The sequence below is a fragment of the Chionomys nivalis genome, chromosome 25 (genome assembly GCF_950005125.1).
Source record: "Chionomys nivalis chromosome 25, mChiNiv1.1, whole genome shotgun sequence".
NCBI classification, from domain to species: domain Eukaryota; kingdom Metazoa; phylum Chordata; class Mammalia; order Rodentia; family Cricetidae; genus Chionomys; species Chionomys nivalis.
The window spans coordinates 34272618-34297366 of NC_080110.1; the positions used below are offsets into that span (position 1 = coordinate 34272618).

Consider the following 24749-nt stretch of genomic DNA (forward strand, 5'->3'; position numbering starts at 1 on the left):
CATGGTAAACTCTTGTCTTTGTATCATTTCTTACAGTGTTCATTGCAAAAGTCATTGGTCTGGTTCAAGGGCTCTGGTTTCTGTTATACTATCGATGCTGGGCCCTCACTGGGACATGGAGAGCCTATGCCTTTGGGTCTGCAGGACCTGTACCTTCACATGATCCAGCAGATCATAGATGGGCTGTATGTTGGGGTGGGCCTGAGTAGTTTCAGGGTTGGTGAGGACACCAGTTCTTCCCCAGCCTCACCTCCAGGGTGAGCTCTCTAGCATTGCCCAGGCTGGTTCACCTCTGGCAGCAATGAGCAAGGGGTGGGGCCAGTTCTTCTGCTTTCCCTCACTCGGTATACCTCCAGGGCCAGCTCTACTGTGTTGCCCAGGTAAGGTACAGGGGCCATTCTCCTGAGTGATGCAGCTGGTGAGGGGCAGGGACCGCTCTTCCATCCATCACAGGCAGCGAGGAGGGTGGGGGTGAGGCGTCTCTCACCCCCTTGCCCCCACCCTACCCACACCCACCCACACTGTATGGCCGATGAGGGGCAGGGCCAGATCTCCACGCTCACGTTCTTGGGTTGTTCGCGGGTACCCTGTCAATAGGATCGGCTCTGCTGTGGTGTCCGGGCAGGTGCCAGGCCCACTTTACCGAGTGCTGCAGCTGGTATAGGGGAGGGTCAGCTGCCTTGTCCACCACAGGGGTGGGGGAGTAGTAAGGAGCAGGGGCAGCTCTCCCACTCTTATTACCTCAGGGTCAGCTCTGCCACCTACCTCAGACATAGAGGGATGGGTGGGGGAGGCATCTCCTTCATGCCCGTGCTGCCATATGGCTGATGAGGGGCAGGGGTGAATCTCTCATGCTCATATTCTTCAGCAGGTCCACCCATACCCACCCACCCACAAACAGGGTCAGTTCTGTTGTGCTGCCCAGATGAAATACAGGGCCGGCTTTCCAGAGTGTTGCAGCTGGTAAAAGAAAGGATAAGTTCCTTCACCAGCTGGAGGCAGTAGGGGCACGGGGGGGGGGCGGGGGGCATCATTCCCTCGCTCCCATCACCCCCCCACAGACGAGGGAGGCAGTACCAGCTATGCCCCTCTCATACCCTCAGCGCTGGCTTACCTGCACCAGTGACTGCAGGGTCAACTCTGCTGTGCTGCCCAGGTGAGGCACAGGGCCTGTTTTCCTGAGTGCAGCAGCTGGTGACAGATTGGATCTGGTCCCCCACCTGCTGCATGTGAGGAGGGTCAGAAAGCATCTTTTCCTTACCCATGCCACCACGTGGCATATGAGAGAGGCACAACCTGCTCGTCCATTCTCGTGCCCTCAGTGTCAGTTCGTCCATACCCCTGAGATCAGTCAGCTTTATTGAGTTCCCAGGTGAGGTGTAGGATCCTCTCTCCCGAGTGCTTCAGCCAGTGATGGGCAGGACCAGCTTTTCCTAGTGTTGCGGCCAGTGAGAGACCGGGTCAAGTCTACAGCCCTGTTCTCTTGAACTCGGAGGTATCAGGAGTCATGAACTTCATCAGAAACCACAGATACATCAGAGCCATGAACCCATACGTGGGCCCCAGCAGCAGCCCAGACCCAGACAGCACCTCAGCTGGCTCCTCACCTCCCTGGCCTCTTTAGATACGTCTTTGTCCATAGGACATGGACTATTCTGATTCTCTGTCTCCCATAGGACACCATACATTTGTTCACTAGAATAGTGCCCTTGTGGCACCAGATGGACCCGTGTTTTCTCCTCAGAGCCTGGGCAAACCACCCTAGACCTGCATGTGAGTCTCTTTGTCTGAGTCCATCATAGCACTGGGCAGGACCATGCTTCCTCATCACAAGGAGATTGTAATAGTGCCCAGCTTTCCAGCGCCTCCCGGTGGGTGCGGAGGTGTTAGTGGAGTCCCTTCGCCGGTTGGGGCTAGAAACCCTAGGCTATGTTTTCTACCACAGCAGTTCTTATAAAGGAAAACATTTAATTGGGTCTGTCTTACAGCTTCTTAGGTTTAATCCATTATCGTCATGACAGGAAGTGTGGCGACAGGCATGCAGACATGGTAGCTGAGAGTTCTACGCCTGCATTCACAGGGCACAGGTGAAGAGAGACACTGGGCCTGGCTTGAGCACTTGAAACCCTAAAGCCCACCAGTGACATACTTCTTCCAACAAGGCCACATCTAATCTGTCTCAGGAAGCTTCACTCCCTAATGACCAAGCACTCAAATATTTGACCTATGGGGCATTCCTGTTGAAACCACTTCAGTATATTTATCTTTCTTTCTTCCCTTCTCCCTTGGATTGAACCTGTTTTACTGCCGGGAAAATATATCCCAATCAAAATAAATGCACTTTAAACTTTTCAAATGTGTGTGCGTTTGTGTGTGTATGTATATGTATATACATACATATATATAAATGCACTTTCAACTATATGTTTTGTGTACATATATGTGTGAATTTTTTTTAAAAAGATACCAAGAGATTTGGTCCCAAACTCGAAGAAAGATTTATTGAATGTCTTAATCCCATCACACAGTCCCTAGTGAATTTTCCAAATTTTCTGTTCAGTTCTTGTATTTAATGGCAATGGTAGCATTAACAAGAAGAAGATTCCCTGCTGCACTGAAGTGAAGGGCAGTAGAGTTTATCTTTATATTGATTATGAGGTTGGCACTGAGTCTCATCTCTTTGACAAGACCACTGTTGTTGTGTGTTCATATTGATTCTGAGGTTGGCACTGAGTCTCACTCTCTTGACGAGACCACTTTTGCGGTGTGTTTGCTCAAGTCAGCAGTGCTTCCACCGCCATGTGTTTCTGTCCTTTCAGCCCAGTCTACACATTGTGTTGATTGATGTTTTAATTGTTCTCCTTGGAGAGAACAGGATCTTCTGCCAAGCTGAGCTACACCCTCCTTTCCTGCCTCAGCCCTTGGAAGGAACTCACAGTAATTCCCAGAACCCCTTTAATTAAAATCGTTTGATAGGAGAATTATTATTCTTTGCTCGCTTTTAAGATTTTTATTGTGTGAGAATTTCATCCCTGTATACTGTGTAATCTGATCACGTTTAACTCCCTTCCCCCGTTACCCTTCCATATCACTCCAACACACTCCTTCCTTTTTGTCCACTTCTCACCCACATTTCGAAGTTCTCATTACATAGATAACACTTGCACATTTTAAATTAAATTATTTTCTCCATCATTAATTTCATTTCACAGCAAAATTGTATTTGCCTTTGTCTTAGGGTATCTGCTGCTGTGCTAAGGTGGCCCACGCCTTTAATCCCAGCACTCGGGAGGCAGAGGCAGGTGGATCTCTGTGAGTTTGAGGCCAGCCTGGTCTACAAGAACTAGTTCCAGGACTGGAACCAAAAACTACAGAGAAATCTTGTCTCGAAAATCAAAAAAAAAAAAAAAGACAAGAAAGGCCACTGGTGAAGGCTCAGCTGTCATAGAGAGGCCATTGGTGAAGGTGCAGCCGTCATAGCTTCAACCCCAGGATTGAAGATGTCATGGAGAAAGGCTAAGGTTCACACCAGATGTCAGGGTTAGAGTCCCGGAAGAGAGCCCCCAGAGAAGCTACTGCTGAAGGTACAGACAAGTTGCAGTTAAGACCACGGCATTTTGGAGATACCAGTACCATCAGATGACCATCAAGGACAGAAGAAGCTGGAGTAGAACTGCCCTGAGCCTAGGGGACAAGTGGCACATGCTGTGGACAGCAGAGCTGGAGAAGGGCTACTGCCAAGGCCTTCAGAACCTAGAAGTTTGCGAGTCCCAAGAATCCAGCACTGAGCATTGTACTGTTGGTCTTTGGTTTTGTTTTGATCTGGTTGTGACTCTGCTCTGGTTCTTTTCTCTTGGAATAAGAAAGGTTGTAAGTTATTTTTGATTTTATAGGACTCCAGGTGTGAGACTTTGGAGATTCAGAGAGATCTTGCTATTTTAGAGAGAAGACTGAGCTTTGAAAAGTATTTGGAAATTTTTGTAAGATAGTAAGACTTTGGAAAGTTGGAATGTTTAGTATTGTTCCCCTCTAAAACCTCACAGTTCAAGCCTCCATCATTTGTACACTCAGCATTCTTACTATCCAAGCTCACCATTATAGAAACAGTCCACCCCTGAGTACCAGTTTCTGACCTCGATGGTTTCTACTGCTAAAGTGCCATGATCAAAAGCAACCTGGGGAGAAAAAGGCTTATTTTTCCTACAGCTTTGAAGCCCAGCACTGAGGGAAGTCAAGGTAGGAAGAGAGGAACTCAAGAAATGTGGCTTACTGATTCGATCTCCATTGCTTGCTCTGCCTGCTTTATTAAGTCATCCAGTGCTGCTGGCCTAGAGATACCACCACCCACAATGGCTGAGCCCACAAACATTAATCATCATCCAGAAAATGAAGCATTGGCTTGCCCGTGGCCAGTCTGGTGGGGACATTTTCTCAAGTGAGTTTTCTTCTACTCAAAAGACCTCATCTTTGTTTTGTTTTAATATCACTTTTTTATTGTTTTTATTGAGCTATGTATTTTTCTCTGCTCCCCTTCCTTCCTTTCTCCTCCCCTTTTGCTCCCTCCCAAGGTCCCCATGCTCCCAATTTACTCAGGAGATCTTGTCTTTTTTTACTTCTCATGTACATTAAATCCATGTATGTCTCTCTTAGGGTCCTCTTTGTCCTCTAGGTTCTCTGGGATTGTAAATCATAGACTGTTTTTTTTTCTTTTTGTCTAAAAGCCTCTTATGAGTGAGTACACATGACGTTTGTCTTTCTGGGTCTGGGTTACCTCACTCAATATGATATTTTCTAGAGCTATCCATTTGCACACATATTCCAAGATGTCATTATTTTTTCTGCTGTATAGTACTTCATTGTGTAAATGTACCACATTTTCCTTATCCATTTGTTGAGGGGCATTTAGGTTGTTTCCAGTTTCTGGCTATGACAAACAATGCTGCTATGAACATAGTTGAGGACATGTCCTTGTGGTATGATTGAGCATCCTTTGGGTATATACCCAAAAGTGGTATTGCTGAGTCTTAAGGTTGGTTGCTTTCCAATTTTCTGAGAAATCATCATACTGAAATCCAAAGTGGCTGTACCAGTTTGCACTCCCACCAGAAATGCAGGAGTGTTCCCTTTACCCCACAACCTCTCCAGCATAAATTATCATCAGTGGTTTTGATCTTGGCCATTCTTACAGGTGTAAGATGGAATCTCAGAGTTGTTTTGATTTGCATTTCTCAGATGACTAAGAATGTTCAGCATATCTATGTCTTTCAGCCATTTTAGATTCTTCTGTTGAAAGTTCTCTGTTTTAGATATGCACCTCATTTTTTATTTGATTTGTGTTCTTTTGGAGATGAATTTCTTGAGTTCTTTGTATATTTTGGAGATCAGACCTCTTTCTGATGTGGGGTTAGTGAAGATTTTTTTTCCCAATCTACAGACTGCCGTTTTGTCTTGTTGACTGTGTACTTTGCTTTACAGAAGCTTTTCAGTTTCAGGAGGTCCCATCTATTAATTGTTTCTCTCAGTGCCTGTGCTACTGGGGTTCTATTTAGGAAGTGATTCCCTGTGCCAATACGATCAAGTGTACTTCCCACTTTCTCTTATATAAAGTTCAGTGTGGTTGGTTTTATGTTGAGGCAAATGACTCCATCTTATGCCAAACACACAACCACAATTATAAAACCAAATATCATGTACCCCAAATTATTTACTCATATATTATCAAGTTAGGTATGTTTAAGATGATATGTGATGATTGCTTACCCTAAGCATAGTTATGCTTATCCTCATATCATTATCACAGTGGCTTCTAAAAGTTCCCAAGCTTCAGACAGCATGTGCTAGGCTTGGATTCCAAACACTCACCTGAAGTTCCAGGGCTGATGGACTTTATAGAACTCAGTTGCTACAGTTGACGGCTTTCTCTTCCAACTGAGATGAAGGCAAATGACACAGCTAAATCTCTCAGAGTCCCTCGGCATCTGCTGGCTGCTGATGTGACTTCTGGATGAATAATTATCAGTTGCCAAGGGACATACCATGTCAAATGTTTTGCCTTATTTAATTTTGTATTTTTAAGTTTTTATTTTTTGAGATTAATATAATTACACCATCCTCCCTTTTCTTTCCTTCCCCCAAACCCTCCAATGCTCTCTTTCAACTCATAGGCCATTTTCTCTAATTATTTATGATTATATATTTTACATGAACTAAAATGATGACCAGCATTGCATGATAACCCTAAGCGTGCAGTAGTGGCATATGTAACTTGGTGGTAACCAATAGCTTTATAATTGATCTTAAAACTCAGTCAACAAAATTATTCCTGGTACTGAAAACCTAGCTAACTACTCAGGGTCAGTGAAGTCATTGGGACTTAGAAGAGAACTTCCAATCACCCCTTGACCACACCAGCATAATCTCTGATATATACTAAACATTTGTCTTTATACCTGTGGATAAATGTTCAAGGAGTAAAGTGAATACTTATACAAAAAAGATGAATTATGAGAAAAGATACAATGGATCCACATAACATAATTAGTGTATATGTGTACATCGACATGGATATACATGGGTATATATGCATCCTCTGAGAATTGATTTAGCCTGATATAATCATTCTATTTCCTCTTTATTATTTTCTAAATAGTTTACAAATTGGAAGCCATATTATAAATTTGTTACACTTTGTAATAAATCTACACCTATCAATCTATTTGTGCTTAACTATTAGAATTACAGAAAAATGGAAAATTTATTTATATTTATAGATTGCTTAAAATGTTAAATTGCAAAAATATTTACAAAAGTCTGTTGGCCTTCAACACATTATAATGAACTTGAATAAGTAGGCTTTCTTGGCTACAAAATATTATGTCATAGGAACAACCCCTGCTTACACTTAAGAACACGGAGGAAAGATGTTTTCAGTGCATGTAGATAGAGCATCATTCCCTGTGATTGTGGAATCAATGAGATCCACACGCCTTCCTTTCAGGAGTCCTCTGGAGATTCATCACAACTTCTCAAGCATGGTGAGGGGTTATGACACATCTGTGTCTAGAAGCCTGGTGAGCACTTAAAACAGGTAGCCTAGGGCCATCATCACAGGGGACTGCGTTTCTGTACTGTGCCCATTCTTTTAGAAACTTTTATTGTACAGGTTTCTCAATCCATTTCTTTAGGCCTCAAGTTTTGTCCTAACCACAGACCAGTCTCTGTGTTTCAGCAGCGAGTGTGTCTCGGGTGAGTGGAAACTGCTCATGCCAAAGCCAAAAGGAATGTGCAGAACCCCAGGAGGAAAGGACACAGTTCTGTGCCTCTGTTGCCAACAACAAATAGATTGGCACATGGAACCCAAGTAAACAGAACTCTTAAACTGAAACTTCAAAACAAACGACATGTGGGGCACAAGTCAACTGGGCGTGAGTACAAACTTCATCAGGAATACAGGACACATAGTAAAGTAGGGCAGGTGTTTTAAAGATGTCCCACAGCCTGGAACGTGAGGCCAGGATAAGATTTAAGGGGGAAATCTTTGTGTCCAACTTTTCAATCATGTTTAATGTAAAAGCCACATGATATAAAATTGGATATATGGAAGGTACAAAGGCCATGGAATAATTAGCGCTATCAACTAGAAATATAACTTTGGATGAACTAGACCACGGAGGTTATTTACACTCTCATCCTGTCAGGAGACAGTGGTGTTAGTGTAAACATTTATCACAGTTGTTGCCCAAACATATCTTGGCGCTCATATCAAACAAACAGGGTATTTTGAAAGACCAAAATAGGTAAGCTAATGAGTAGGCAAACTTGAACCTTTGTGTTCTGGGTGAGGGGTGAGTATGAGAAGGGGGGGGCACAGAAAATCAGTACCTATCTCTATCCAACATTGTTTAGACTCTGCTGTTTAGATATGAACTATTAATACATTTATATTTTTCATTTATATTTTTAAAAACCACAACATTTGTATACCTGATACTCATAATTAAATTTATCATTTGATTTAGGTTTTAAAAGCCTGTGTGTATGTGTGTGTGTGTGTGTGTGTGTGTGTGTGTGTGTGTGTGTGTAAAAGGTCTCACTATGTATCACTAAGTAGCCTGGAACTAGCTGGTAGACCAGACTGGCCTCCAACCCAAATAGATCTGCCGGTCGCTGCCTTTCTAGTACTAAGACTAAAGGCATGCACCACCATGCCTTGTTTAAATACGGTTTTTGTTTTTGTTTTATTTTTATAAGGAGAAAGATCAGGACATGATAATGTCTTAAATCCTAAGAACTTGTCTCAAAAATAAACCCTAAAATTAAGATAATACACACACACATACACACACACAAAGTCAAAAGCAAACAAAAACAACGAAGGCTGTATAGGAGGTGCTGAGGTCTTTGTGCTCACAGATTAGGGAACCCTAGTTAAGCACATGGCATTGTTCCCTCAGGGGAAGGAATGCAATTCTTGTTACCTACCCAGAAGGTTGGAGCAGTTGCACTATCTGAGTTACTAGAGATGCTTGTGGCACTGGCTCTTCCCCCAGACCCTTATCTTGGCTCTCTCCATGAATCTACAGAACTCATCTTTATGAACTTTACAAAAGGATTCAATGTAGTCACATCTGATCTGTATTTATATATACTTTGTTGTGCACTTGGGATTGAGTTAATTAGCACCAGCTGTGAGACAATGGTCTGTACCCTGTCACTTGTATTTAAATAAATGCTGAGAGAGTTCTTGTTTTTTCTTTTTAAAAAAAGAGGGGGGCCGGGCGGTGGTGGCGCATGCCTTTAATCCCAGCCCTCGGGAGGCAGAGGCAGGCGGATCTCTGTGAGTTCGAGACCAGCCTGGTCTACAGAGCTAGTTCCAGGACAGGCTCCAAAACCACAGAGAAACCCTGTCTAGAAAAACCAAAAAACCAAAAAAAAAAAAAGAGGGGGGAAGTGCTGTGGGACAATGGTCTGTACCCTGTCAATTGTATTTTAACAGAATGCTGATTGGCCAGTAGCCAGGCAGGATGTATAGGTGGGGCAACAAGAATTCTGAGAAGAGAGAAGTTTCAGTCTGCAGTCCTCACCCAGACACAGAAGATGCAAAATGTGACTGCCTCACCGAAAAAGGTACCAAACCACGTGGCTAACACAGACAAGAATAATGGATTAATGTAAGATATAAGAATTAATTAATAAGAAGCCTGAGCTAATAGGGAAACCAGTTTATGATTAATGTAGACCTCTGTGTGTTTCTTTGGGACTGAATGGCTGCAGGACCAGGTGGGACAGAAACCTCTGTCAATAGAATGGCACCTATTTAAAATACAAATAGCAGGGTACAGACCATTGTCCCACAGCACTTCCCCCTCCCCTTTTTAGAACAAGAACTCTAAATTAAATCTCCTTTGTTCAGCTTTTCTACTGACCATCATCCATAATCACTTGTAACCAACATCCTAAACAAAGGCAAACATCCATAATCCATTTTTTGGGAATGTGGACATAGTTTTCCAGGCTACTTCCTGCTGATTGGGGTGCTGATAATTTTATGGGGACCTAAAGAAAATTTAGAATTATGATCAAGTAGTACCCTTTCCTATCTCTCATGGTCTTCTGGTGACCTCCCATCTTTATCCAGCACGTGTTTGAAGTCACTAGGACTTGTTTTTATATTGAATGATTCTGAGAAACCTGAGATTCAACAATTTTCCAACTTTTTTTTTTTCTGAGAGAGCATTTCTCTGTAGCTTTGAAACCTGTCCTGGAACTAGTTCTCAGAGACCAGGCTGGCCTTGAACTCACAGAGATCTGCCTGCCTCTGCCTCCCGAGTGCTGGGACTAAAGGCATGCGCCACCACTGCCTGGCTATTGAATGATCCTAAATCCCAGTCTGGCTTCAAACTTGTTAAGCTGAGGATGACATTGACTCTCTCATCCTTCTGCTTCCACCTCCCAAATACTGAGACTGCAGGTGTGTGCTACCAGAGCTGGCAGCTAAACTTTCTCTGAGAAATACAAAGTTGTTTGATATGGGCTGAAAAGTATTTTCTGGTTGCACTGGGAAGAAATTTGGGGATTTAAAAGTGTGATTGCCACCAGCTTTCCGACTGTGTGTGGGTTCTACCTCTCAGCAGGCCACAGTTTTATCACTGTCCTGACAAAGTAGAAGGATGACAGTCAAAGTGGTCAAGGGAGTCAAAGTAGAGACCACACAAAAGTACCCAGGGAAATGACTGCAGAGCAAGTTATCATTTTTTCATACTTTACAGATACATATTTCTTTCAACTCTGATTACCAGTTAATAGAAGTAGGCTTGTTAGTTATCACTTTGGGTGTTTCCTAGGTGTTATAAATAAACTTGATAGCAAAATATTTGTAATGAAAAATTACCAGAAAATAAGATAGATTTTCTGTATTGTTAAGTGCACCAAGGAAAAGATTGAGTGAGGGCTTTTTAGCATAACGTGTATGGTTAACCAAAGGAGCTAATCCTGTGGTATGTTCAGATAGGATTCAACTTGTTAGAAGAATGAGACTGGTTAAGTAAATTATATTTCTAAAATTGCGTTATTGCAAAAGCACATTCCTAAAAGACAAAATTAAGTGATTCAATTAATATGGAAACTTATTTCATGATTTTCTTTAACTATTTTAATGAAAAATATTAAATATATGCCAACACAGAACAATAGAGTGAATTCCATAGTCTGCCCCCAGTTTCAACACTCATGGCAGCATTTCTTTAGTTCCTGGTCCACCTACTCTCTTTCCCACATTAATTCTAGGGAGAGTTTAGGTCTCCATTAATTCTTTAGTATATTTATCTTTAATTATAGCAACTAAAAACTAAACATGAAGTCATGGTTACATCAAAACTAGCATTGGTCTTAACAGCATGAAAGTCTCAGACAATATTAAAATGTTCAATATTTCACAAACACTATTGAATTTTATACTTTAATTAAATATTCAAATACATCCATTTTTAAATTAGTTAACATGTCTTAAGTATGTTTTAATGTGTAGAGTTTTCAGTGGTAGAAGGGATAAAGAAAGCCCAAGTGGAAGTTTTAAATAAACCAATATGAAGTCATTTGAGAAGAGATGGAGCATTCAGAAAAACACAGAGGAAATCACTCATGTTCCCCTAAGGCTAACAATCTGTTAATAGTTAAAATTTCATCACAGGTATTGAGTATGTGGTTTTTCTTACTTGGGCCCACGATGGCAACAGTTACTTGTAAACAACTGACATCAAATTTCTATCCCAACTTGCTTATAGATTACTTGACACGGAGATTTATAAATATTGAAAACATTGCTGGAGAATTATGCAATGTAGATTTGGATAACAACTAAACATAAAGTTGAACTTAATGCTCACTACAAACCAAAAAAGATAGATCAATAATTTTGTTTGTGTGAGTCATAAGAGAAGTCCAGCTGAAGGAGCCTACGTTCTTATTAAATCTCCTTATTTTTTTTGTATCTCCTGCTACCCTCAACCAGAGTGAGTCATTCCATTATGGCAGCGTACCTACAGTTAGCATCTGGACAGGATCTAATCTGAGTCTGTAAGTAGTGTCTCTGACAGTTGCCAATGGAACCCTGAGTCTCTGTGATGTACTCGGAGAACACTCAGTTCTGGGGTGTATAGACCCCAATGGGTGTCTTTGAGAACCATGTGTACTGTCCTGAATGCTCGCTCTTCTTCACCCTAAAGAAGTAATATGTAGAGTGTGGCTAGCTATTTTTTTCATAGTTGGTACTACTTCTAAAAGAAGCATTACTTGAAAATATATTTCCATTAAGCAGAATGTGAAGACCGTGATGGGCAATCTTCACTGTCACCATGACTATTGGAATTACCTAGGAGACACACCTCTGGAGTATCCGTGAGAACGTGTTCAGGGAAGTGTAACTGAGGAGAGAAGACTAGTCCCGAATGTGGGAGATACCATCCCATGTATTGGGGTCCATGAATGAGCAGAAAAAGGAAGACCGAAGATACCCCCTTTTCTCTGCTTCCTGATCTGCTGAGTTGTGAGCAAGCAATTCACACTTTCAATGCCATGGTGATGGACTGTCCTTTCAAATGTCAGTCAAAATATGTCCCTCCTCATGTAAGTTGGTTTTGTCATAACGGTGAGATGAGCAACTGACACAAAGTCCCTTAATATACCATGTAATAAGATCATCTTCTCGCTTCATGATTCAGATCCTCAGAGGCCCTGTTTACTCAGTCTATTCTAACATCACACAATTTGTGTTTATAATCACAAATTTTTAAAGTCGTTCATATTTCTAACTTCTGGTGTTAGAAATGGAACCATGCATCATGAACATTAGTCAATTGCTCAGCCAGCTACATCCATCCCCAGACTCTAATCTGTTTTAATGTATCTTATAACATACCCTTCCCATCTTTTCTGGTTTTCATTTTTTTACACAGTATGTTGCACTATGTATTTCTATGCATTTCTATCTATCAATCAATCTATTTATCTATCATCTGTCATCTTTATAGTTTTATGTCCTGTGGTTTCATTTTTTTCTTCTTTGGAATTATTTTTTAACAGTTTGTTTCTTTTGGGTGTACTAAAAAGGTAACAGTAAAGAAATTAAACATGCTAGTTATGTTATGAAGTTGCTCTGTTCAGCAAGATGTCTTTGGAAAAAGACAAGCCAATGATCTTCTCCAACTGTGGATTCTGGTTCAGCATCACAGGGTTGAGGATCCAGACGAGATTCTGTGATCATTACTCTCTCCCAGGTCATCTGAACACAGTGATTGTTATCTCACACCTTGAATAGCGAGGCTGTGGGTAAAATCTCTTCACATTATACAACATCAGAAAATATTTATTTTATCCATGAAGCTGGCAAAGCTCTTGGGATTCTTTAAGGGACTCTGGAGGTGAAGTGATGACTCAGTAAAAAACAGGGAAGAGTGTGATTGGAATTATAACTGGTTGAGTGAACACAGGCAATGATTTTTTAATTAGTGTATGATAGGAAATTTCTAGAATCTGAAGTTCCATGTAGTCAAACAGTTTTAGTGATCATTTGTATAAGAACACAATTGAGATTCTTATCAATCCCACAACTAAGATCTGAGAGGAAATCCGAGACAGTAAACAGTGATGAAATAAACCAATAAACTAGAAACTACTCAGTGTGAGTCTGCCTCGTTGGTGTTTGGGGTACACTTTAAGCTTGAGCAATGTGAACTATTGTTACAATTAAAACAAACAAACAAACATACTCAAATCCAATGATATAACCAAACCCAAATAACTCTGATACCTGCTATCTGAAAAAAAATGCAGTAGGATCTAATGTGGACCTCCCGACAGTTCTAAACAAAACAGGACTGTAATGGAGAAAACATGAAGTGTGGGATTCTATGCTGTCCCCGCCCCTCCTCCCAGATCTGCACATATTTAACTATGTGATAGTAGATAGGTCATGCCCACCCCAGAATATCAGTTTTTCCCAAGCAACATTAAAACTCTCTAAATCAGTTAGGCAGATGAAGAAGGGATGGTTTTATCCAGGTCTGGAAGATCAAAATGAGACAAATTTAATTCACAGAGATCAGAGTGAGCCAGTGTGGTTTCTGCCTCTGATAGGACCTACATAATTAATAACCTTAATTGGTCAGGGAAAAATAGTTCAAAACTGCAAAAGCTAGTTTGGCCACAAACAAGGCTAAGACAGCATAGGGAAAATTGGTCCTACCTTAACCTACTCTGATTATACCCGGCCATATCAGAATTGTGTTTTGGCTCTGGACACCTGCTTTAAGGACAGATCACAAGCTTAGGTTCAGAAGCCACTGAGAGACCTAGAGGCTAAACCACGAAGAAACACTGACAATAAAGAGTTTATGCAAAATAAAGAAAAGATTTGGCTGACTGTACATGCATCATTGTAAAAAAATTCATGTTGTGTTTTCAAATATCTAAAAGATATCGAGACAGACCCCATAGTTTCCCAATATAGGGGGAACAATTTCTGGGCCACATAAATAATATCTGTAGCAACTAGAGTGTGCAAAACCTAATGGACTTCTTTGGAAAGGAAATGAATTATCTGGCTCTGGTGGGCATTTAATTAGAGTTCGGGAACATTGTGACGGAAAATAAAACATTGGCTTCACGGGATCCTCATTGTCTCTGTCTGCTCATTCACTCACGCACTCATTCATGTGACTAAGTTATTCCATTGTCCTGCCCACATGAGAAGTTTAATTGAAAAAGCATTGTCATAGCTTCAGTCCAATTTATTTAATAGAAAGGGCAAAATACTACAAAGCTGGTAAATCATTGTGGCTTATTAAATGTATCTCTTAAGTAATGAATGCTGGATAATTTTGCATAAGAAGTAGCTCTCGGTTCATGGAAATTCTGACGGATCAACTCGGCTGCTTATTAGCTGTAACCTGTTAAAATTCAACCGAGAACAATAAATATAAGAACGGAGATGGTTGCTGAGTGGCTTATGAAGCAACTTTCCTGAGCAGGGGTTTCTGAAGATGGAAGATTCGAGGCACTTCTTACCAGAAAGGAGGTGGTGGACATTGGTAGAAAACACTGTTGGAAGGAAAGAGTCAATTAGGATGGCTTTTTCCATCAAAAAGATAAATCATTTTTTCATATTTATTTATTCTTGTAGCATTGAGTTGAAAATTGGGTGGGTATTTTCAATCTCAAAATGATTTATCGAATGACTGTTTTTTCCATTTTGCTTTTCTCGTGTTTTATGGTTATAATTTTGAGTTATGTTTTAATGTATGTGACTATGTTGGCTGGCAGTAAAACTAATTTAAATTTAAAATTTTCAAGGCATTATATAGAGAATATCCAAAGGAAACGTCCATGCTTATGTTCTTAATTAACCCAAAATTATAACCATAAAACACAATTAGCAAGTTGAAATTCATGAGTTTTTTCTTATTTAAAATAAGCTAATTTTCTTTAACATCTTTTATAAAATTAGGTTAAATATTATTCTAAGATAAATTGTGTTATTTGTGGCTTTTGTGAATGGTGATGGTTCTCTGATTTCTTTCTCAGCGTTTTTATCATTTGTATATAAAAGGGTTACTGATTTTTGGGGGAGCATGTGGGTGGGGGGAGAAGTGTTGTAATAGGAGTATGAGCAGCGGGGCTGCGTCCCCGGCACCCGGCCGCCCGCATGGCTTATGCCCCGAAATAATTACATGGAAACTGTATTCTTTTGAACATTGCCTGGCCCATTAGCTCCAGCCTCTTATTGGCTAGCTCTTACATATTGATCTAACCCATTTCTAATATTCTGTGTAGCACCACGAGCTGGCTTACCAGGAAAGATCTTACCCTGCTTCTGTCTGGAGTGGGAGAATCATGGCGACTCCCTGACTCAGCTTCTTTCTCCCAGCATTCTGTTCTGTCTACTCCGCCTACCTAATTTTCTGTCCTATTAAAGGGGCCAAGGCAGTTTCTTTATTACTTAACCAATGAAACAACAGATAGAAAGATGACCCACCTCCATCATTTCCCCTTTTTCTGTTTAAACAAAAAATGGCTTTCACTTTAACATAGTAAGATTACATATAACAAAATAGTTATCAAGGAAGAATTACAGTTACAATATTTATATCTATTTTATCATAACTAAGGAAAACTATAACTATCTATCCATTCTTCAACTCCATCAAAGACTCCAGAAGGATATAATATTACCTAAGCAAATAAGAGATCCAAAACTCTAGAAATGACAGAGACATCTCACTGCCTGGACAGTCACCCAAAGTTCTTTTGTACTGTTGGGGCATCCATCTTCAACCTTCAGGCCCATAGTATCCAGCAGACATTTTCATCAAGCAGGAAATTCCAAAGACAGTTCAGTCACTTTTTGCTGTGTCCTGCAGAATGTCTCACAGACTCTTTTAGGAGTCAGGAACCCCGAAAGACCATCTCACCTTTAGGCAAGTTCAGCAGTCCTCTTTCTGCAGGTTCTCTGTGTCCTGTTTATGCAACAGTCCAGGCAAGAGCAGTTTCTTGCCCAAATGGCTATCAAACTCCTTAAGGAGCCTCTTCGGTGCCCATCTTCCTCTTGAAGTAGATTGGTGCTGCCAGGAGCAGACGTGTCTCATTATCATGAAAAGCCCTAAGTTATTAAAACATTAAATGCCATATTCTGCAGTCTTTGAAAGATATGAAGAATGCCTATCTAGCTGAAATATATCTATGCACATCTAGAAAATCTAACTAACATGACTAAAAGCTTGACAATTATTGATGATTATCCATTAACAACCTATATACATTACATTTTTAAATGAACTATACAGTCACAATACCTTAATCAAGATTAGAAATATGCATATACATATAACAAAATTGACCTTCAAATCCACACCAAAGCAAATTATTCATATCTATATCATATCCCCCTTTAAATGTAAAAGAACATTTATAAACCATATTTGGGAACATGGGCGCAGTTTTTCTCTCCAAACTGCTTCCTGCTGAATGGGGGCGCTGTATTCAGATCTTTCATGGTGTAACCTGTGTGTCAGGGTCATCTCAGTCGGCAGTTGAGTGAAGTAATTTTCTGAAGGTGTTCACAGCAACCTTTCAGGAGGGCGTGGTCTATCATACCATATTGGGATAGACGCAATCCACAGAGTCTCATCCTCTGTGAAAACAAAAGAAGACCCTCTCCAAAGCATCATATCCTTAGACCCATATTCTGAAATCATAATACCCTTATATCCATTCTGGTTTAGCTTGGCAGCCCATATAATGAAATGTCTCTCTGTACTTAGCTCCTTCACAGTCAAAAATTTTAAAGAAAACACAATAATACAAAGAATCCAGACTCTCTGTGAATTTTCCATTTTTATGTGGCTTATTTTTCTTTATTTCTTTTAATCTACAACTATCTGTACTGTCTCTTTAAAGACTTTACCCTTTTTTTTTAAACCACTAACTTTATTCTCTATATTTGTTTCTTCTCTCTCTAGCCTACGTACATTCATCCAACAATGTCTGAATCAGTTCTATTGTGAATCTGTAATTTCTTTACTATCCAGGAGCATTTCTTAAAATGTTAAGCACTTCTTAAAAACTTAAGTTGCACCATGTACAGATAATACGGTACCGCCTATGTCCTGCTCAGTCCAAACCTTAACTGCGCTGTTATTATGGTAATTATGGTAGTTCCTGCCTGAGACCAGCACAGTTCAGCATGGAGGAGCTGAGCCCTCCTGCCTCAGAGCCATTTGGTGCCCCTGAGCCACACGTAGTTCCAGGCACACAGCAGTCCACAATGCCATAAAGCAAGCCATAGCACTTTACTCCAAATGCTCCATTCAAAAGCTCTGTCTCCAGCAGGAGCCAGACAGAGATTGCGATGGCGGCACAGCCCAGAGAGCCGGCATTTTAAAACAGCCAGTTTTTTCCTGTTGCTGAGTCAGGACAATTTCTTTGCCGCACTCAACCCACAAACAGCAAAAAGTTGTCTTAAATTCTCTCTCTCTCTCCTTTTCAAGCCCTCTCAGGTTTTACGTGGAGTTCATTAGCACGTTGGGTGCCACTCTGTTGTAATAAGAGTATGGGCGGCAGGGCTGCGTCCCCGGCACCCAGCCGCCCACATGGCTAGCTTATGCCCCGAAATAATTACATGGAAACTGTATTCTTTTGAACATTGCCTGGCCCATTAGTTCCAGCCTCTTATTGGCTAGCTCTTACATATTAATCTAACCCATTTCTAATATTCTGTGTAGCACCATGAGCTGGCTTACCAGGGAGATCTTAACCTGCGTCTGTCTGGAATGAAAGAATCATGGCGACTCCCTGACTCGGCTTCTTTCTCCCAGCATTCTGTTCTGTCTACTCCGCCTACCTAATTTTCTGTCCTATTAAAGGGGCCAAGGCAGTTTCTTTATTACTTAACCAATGAAACAACAGATAGAAAGATGACCCACCTCCATCAGAGAAGGGAGGGTAGAAGGGAAGAAAGAGAGAAGAAGGGGAGGGGGAGGAGAACTTGAAATAATAGGATTGTCGAGGATGGTGGAAGGACAGAGATAGAAAGCAAAGAAAGAGATATTTTGATTGAGGGAGTCATTACAGGACTAGCCAGAAACCTAGAACTAGAAAAATTCTCAGGAATCCACAAGGATGAGCCCAGCTAAGACCCTAAGCAATACTGGAGAGGGTGCCTGAACTGGCCTTGCCCTGTACTCAGATTGATGGCTATCTTAAATGTCACCGTAGAACCTACATCCAGCAACTGATGGAGACAGGGGCAGAGACCCACAGCAGAGTGCTGGGCTGAGCTCCTAAAGTCAAGTTGAAGAGTGGGAGGAGAGAGAATATGAACAAAGGGTCAAGACCATGAAGGGTTCATCCACTGAAACAGTTTACTTGAGCTAATGGGAGCTCATCAACTCTGGCTGGATAGAAAAGGAACCAGCATAGGAGCAAGCTAGATCCTCTGAATGTGGGTGACAGTTACATGGCTGGAGCAGACTGGGGGCCCACTGTCAGTGGCAGCAGGATTTATCCCTACTGCTTGTTCTGGCTTTTTGAAACCCATTATTTTTGGATGGATAACTTGCTCAACCTGGATATAGTGGGGAGGACCTTGGTCCTTCCTTGGAGCAAAGTGCCTTGCCCTCTCTGGAGAGTGATTGGGGGTGGGGTGAGGAGGAAGCTGGAGGAGATGGGAGGAAGGAAGGGAGTGGGAACTTGGATTGGTATGTAAAATGAAAAAAGATAGTTTGTTTTATTTTCTTAAAACACCGGGCAGTGGTAGTGCACGCCTTTAATCCCAGCACTCGAGAAGCAGAGGCAGGCGGATCTCTAGGAGTTCGAGACCAGCCTGGTCTACAAGAGCTAGTTCTAGGACAGGAACCAAAAGCTACAGAGAAACCCTGTCTCGAAAAATTAAAAAAAAAAATTAAGTTACATAATACCAAAATACCAAAATAATCTTAGAATTTTTTTCTCGGTGGTGTGTGTGATGTGAGAAACATCTATGTAGAAGAGAGTATCAAATGCATAGGCACACTCTGGGACCCTCACTGCTCAATATTACGTCCTGTAGTGATTTAAAAAAATAGCTGATTTCCAGACTGTCCAACAAGACAACTTTTAGACATTTATGGCTGTTGAGTCTGTGCAACTGGGTGAAAAAAATGTAACACTTACCAGTACATCTGACAAAATATAGCAAAGCAGTCTGAAACATATAAACCAATATTGAGAGAAGATAAATGACAGGTCATAGCCTAGATGTGGTTTGGATGGATGGATGATGGATGAATGGGGAGACAAACAGACAGATATTCAATCTGATAATTTGCATCTTAAATATACAGGGCATTTTAAAATTGTAAATGAAATTTGAGGATAAAGTGATCAGAGTGTTTGAACAGACATTTCACAAAAGAAGAGCATTGATCAAAAAAATGCATAGAACAATGTGCTGGCATTTCACAACCATACTGAAACATCCCAAGGCACTGATTGAATAACTGGAGCTTAGGAAGACTGGCCATATTGAATGTGGCCAGGAGTGTGAAAAACCTCAGCTCTCACGCACAAACAACAGGGATGAGAAAAGCTACAATCAATTCATATATATTTTGACTGTTTCTCAGTTTAAAAAATATATGTCCAGCATGACCCAGACATTTACCTAAAGTTGTGCAACACAATGTCGTACAAGTAACGCACATAAATGTTCATGATAGATCTTTAAAATAATCGCTAAAAATTAAGAATAATGCCTCAGTGGTCACAGATGAGCAAATTATGCTGTGTGCATCTTCTAGAATATCACTGAAAGGCTGGAAAGCATGAAGTCTTACTATACACAGATGGGTGTTGATCTTCCCTATGCAAATTTCAAAACCTCTCAAAAGCCTCTCATTGATATTATCCATGTTTTTGTAGATTTGGCAAGTGATAGAAGTTATTGACTCTGTTTTTTTAAAGAGGCACTTCACTGACAACAGATTCTTACCCAGGAAAAGATTAGAAATTATGTGTCCAAATACTAATCAATGATTCAATAACTTTGTCACTCCACCAAGTAAAATATTTTTAAAGAATAAAGTAGTCACCATTCGTGGAATAGAACAAGCCATTATGTGGAGTAAATAATAACATGCAAAGCCAATTCTACTGCTAGACTGAAGGCTTCCAAGTCAGAGAAGAAGGAGTAAATGCACAAGTGCTGCACAGAGAGAGAAACTTACGCTGCTAATAATGTATTCAGAGTGGCACAGAATGCAAGAGGACCAAGAAGGGCTTCTGGGGAAAAGCAACAGGGTTAGCTACTGAGAAAAACGAGTGTCACTACAAGATATTTTTCTAAAACAACCTCAAATTTCACTCACCACCATCCTTCTACAGACTCTTTCATTGTTTTGTGATCTACTTTATTTTTTTTTCTCATTAAACTTGTTTTAATGGGTCTCAAAATTCTGTGACAGATTTTTGGTCAAGTTGTTTCCATTAAAAAGTACTGATTTTGAAAACTAATAACTTAAAACTGCCACACACACACACACACACACACACACACACACAATGGTCCACAAAACATTCTCCTTTCCTTCTGAAGGTTTTACTGGTTTCACTGCTCAGGTGATTATCCTGAACCACCCAGGCCAAATTAGTGCTTGCTATGCTTCTGTACTAGATTGTCACACAGCTCACATAGCATGCAAGTTTGCTGAGCTTAAAGAAAACATTGATCGTCGTTCTGGCAAGAAGCTGAAAGATGGCCCGAAATTCTTGAAATCCGGTGATGCAGCCATTGTTGATGTGGTTCCTGGCAAGTCCATGTGTGTTGAGAGCTTCTCTGACTATCCTCCACTGGGTCGTTTTGCTGTTCTTGACATGAGGCAGACAGTTGCTGTGGGTGTCATCAAAGCTGTGGACAAGAAGGCTGCTGGAGCTGGCAAGGTCACCAATTCTGCCCCAAAAGCTCAGAAGGCTAAATGAATATTATCCCTAACACCTGCCACCCCAGTCTTAATCAGTGGTGGAAGAACGGTCTCAGAACTGTTTGTCTCAATTGGCCATTTAAGTTTAATAGTAAAAGACTGGTTAATGATAACAATGCATTGCGATCTACTTTAAATAAATGCTACTAAGAGACACACTGTTGCTCTGTGAACCTCGTACTGTGTCCCACGTTGTCTAGTGCTATTGTTTAATGAACATGTACATTACCCTCTTTACTTCTTGGAAACAAACTAATAGACATTGTGCAATATTATTTCAACTAGGTGAAAATATGTTACATTGTTTATGTTGCAGACTATTACTTTAACTATGTGAATGTGTGTTATATTTGTTTCTGCTGCCTTTGTTAGTGATGTAAAGATGTGTTACACTTGCTTGTGCTGCATTTGTTCAATTATGTAAAGACATGCTGCATTTGTTTCATCTAGCCTCACTAGGGCACCTGATTGATCTAATAAAAAGCTGAATATGCAATAGCTAGACAGGAGAGGGACAGTGGGGATGTCGGGCAGAGAGAAAAAGTAGGAGGAGAAATCTAGACAAAGGGGGGAGAGAAGGAGTAGGAGAGAACAGGGAGAAAAGAAGGAGGACACCCAGGGCCAGCCACCCAGACAGCCACCAGCCCACTAGACAGAGTAGGACATACAGAAGGAAAGAAAGGTAAAAAGCCCTGAGGTAAAACATAGATGAAGAGAAACAGGTTAAGTTATAAGAGCTAGCAAGTAATGTGCATAAGCTAAGGACAAGCATTCATAACCATTAACAAATCTCCATGTCATAATTTGGCATCTGGTTGGTAGCCTAAAAGAAAGTCTAGTACAAAGTGGGGTTAATATCTCAATAGGATTTCCTGTTCTTTACTTCAAAGCTGGACATCTTGCCTTGCTCTACAAGCTTCAGCTACATCTCTCTAAATTCTAGTGTAGAACAGGGATGAGGGAGTAGTTGGGTTCAACCATTTAATACTTAGGAGATGATGGTCCCTCTTCCTTATTCAACAGCAGCATGTCTGCACATGGGGAGAACTTTGTATGAAGAATGAAGGAGATTTTTCTTCAGCATGACGTAGCATTTTTCTTCTTCTGTACCTTTCTGGAATATACCAGAGGCAGTTTTGCTAGAGGTAGGAATCTGAAATTTCCTTCTTTGGGGACTTTTCCATCTTAATGCTTAGAAGACGTTGGCTTGCAGTTTTAAGATTAAATAACATTGTTTTTTCTTTGATTCATTGCTTCCATAAACAATGATAAACACAGCTATAACTATGAATGAGTTATGTAGGCCCCAGGCTTCCCTGCATTGACCACACTGCCATCCAACTGCCTCACTGACAGTTGCATATTAACTGTATGTCAGCCACCAGTTATTAGGAGTGAATCCCCCTTCCCTGTGAAGTCAATTTGCTGTACAGCGATACTGGCAGACTCAACTCAGCCTCACTATATTTAAAGTTTGAAAATTGCTAATAATTCCACTATAGAGTAACTTTTACCTTGGAAAATCTGAGTTAATATTTTTCTTTGTATCAGTTATTTATTGATTGATTGATTGATTTTTGGTACTCTGAGAATGAAAACTTGGTTGTTGTTGTAAATACAATATAGCCTTATGTGATAGTAAGTGCAAATGCTCCCTAAATACATTGAAAAATAATGAGAGAGTAAATAAATAAATAAATAATATAATCAGCCTGAATATATTAAAACAGTTAAAGGGAACTATCACAATCAGAAGAGATTCAGGACAGCAATGGAAGGAAAGAAAAATTTTTAATCACAAGGGTGCATTCTGGCAATGTCTATCTTTTTCTTTTTGGTAGTTTCTTTTTTCTTTTATTTAAATAACATTTTTTTCATTTATTTTATATACCAACCAGTTTCCCCTCCCTCCCTTCCCAACCCCCACCCTATCCAGTCCTCCTCTTCTGGCTCCATTCAGAAAGGGCCAGGCCTCCCATGAACTCCAACAAAGCCTGGCACATCAAGCTGAGGCAGGACTAAGCTCCTCCCCTTGCATCAAGGCTGGATGAGGTAATCCTAATATTTTCTTGGGAGGAAGTTGATTGACATCAAAGTAATATATGTCTATGTCTAATTATTTATTCAAAGTATTGCACTATTTATGAGTCATTGTTTAGGTTTTGCAGATGTAACAGCAAACACAATAGACATTAACCTCTAACTTCCCAAAGCTCCCATTCTTCTAGACCACTGTTTCCATGCCCTGAACCACAGGGTCTATGAAGCCTTTTAGGTTTAAAGCTGGCTTCCATGTCGTATCCAGCTACAAACAAGCAGAACCCCCTGGGTTCTGAAGGTATCCATGGAAGATTTCTGTGTTTGTTTCTGCCTTCAAAACTGCCACTTGTTGAGCTACTTGGGTCAGCTGATCCAAATCCCAGACTAACTAATCTCAGAATTCATAGACTACATGCTATTTAACAACTCTGTGAATGCTAATGTCCCTATCTTTAGCACTGAGTCCTAGGGAAATAAATATTGAGAGTTTTAGTGGAAACAATTTAGTTGACTTATTTATTGTTTTCTAAGCTATCTGTACTCCTTTGGCTTCCCCCGCCCCATGCTCATCTCTATGACTGCAATAGCTCACTGCTACTTTAGGCTAAGTGCTCTGTCAGTAGGCAAACTTCCATTTTCCTGTGGGGAACCTGTTTTAGTCCATTTCCATCATGGCAAGAGAGCTTACCCAAAACTTCACACTCACCAAGTGAATGATCTTGGAAGCACTTCACACAGGTAGTCCTGTTTAATCTTTAAAATAACTTGGTGTGATGGGGGCTCAGGCCATCCACCTTTTCTGGGTGCATAAAATAAGAACATTTTAAAATAAGAGCATGTATATGACTCACCCAAGGTCAGCCAGCAAGTAGTTAGTAGAAAGAAGATGTGAACGCATGGAAAGCCTAGATCCAGAGCTCCTGCTCTCTGGCTCTGTGTTGCCCTGCCTGTGGCTTTTATGCCATTTCCCGTAACCCCCAGACGACCTGTGAAGTTAGACACTGTTATCTTTTTTTATTACACACAGGAAAATGGAAACTCAAGCAGAAGAGACCATCTTTTCAAATGTGATACCAACAAGGGAAGGAGATGGGATGTGAACTAAGTTATGTATTCATATTTATCCCTAGTGCATTTTGGCATTCTTGTTTATTTATCATTCTCTTGAGAACTAAATCAGTGTGCAAACCTTCCAAGTCAGATATGCTCTGGGCACTGATAATACCAAGTCCCTGCATGTGTGAGCCTGTGGGTCAGGGGAAATTTATAATAATGATTTGGAACACAAATTATGTCTTCAAACCAACTCTTTAAATTTATTTTTCCCTCTAGGTGGATATTTATTAATACCAATGAAATCATTTAGGAGATTCCTATGCAATTATTCTTTATGCTCATCTCTCTGTTCTCTTGTTTTCATATTTTGGAAAAGTACCTCTGAAAAACTTATGAATATTACTTTAAACTCCTATACTATGGAAAAGAATAGGAGGTTGATATTTTACCCATGAGACTTTCCCTCTGATGCAAGCAAAAAAGAATTTATGCAAATTGGAAATTGGATAATGATGGTGGGGTGTGGTCCAGAAGGAACGTGAGCCTGTCTATGGATAAGGCCCTCAGCTTGGAGGCAATTTTAGGATTATTATATTGTCAAAGTGACTGGAATTTGTGGGCAGAGCAGCCAAGAAAAAAGGGCTA

The 24749-nt window shown here is 40.6% G+C and overlaps 1 protein-coding gene across 1 annotated transcript; it reads left to right on the forward strand.

The window, feature by feature from the left end:
* The first annotated feature begins 532 nt into the window (after positions 1-532).
* Positions 533-21123, forward strand: LOC130866211 (elongation factor 1-alpha 1-like). Its single transcript, XM_057757434.1, has 3 exons — positions 533-658; positions 7185-7245; positions 20624-21123. Exons 1-3 carry the CDS (start codon positions 533-535, stop codon positions 21004-21006), a joined length of 570 nt encoding a protein of 189 aa, XP_057613417.1. The 3' UTR covers positions 21007-21123.
* The last annotated feature ends 3626 nt before the right edge of the window (positions 21124-24749 follow it).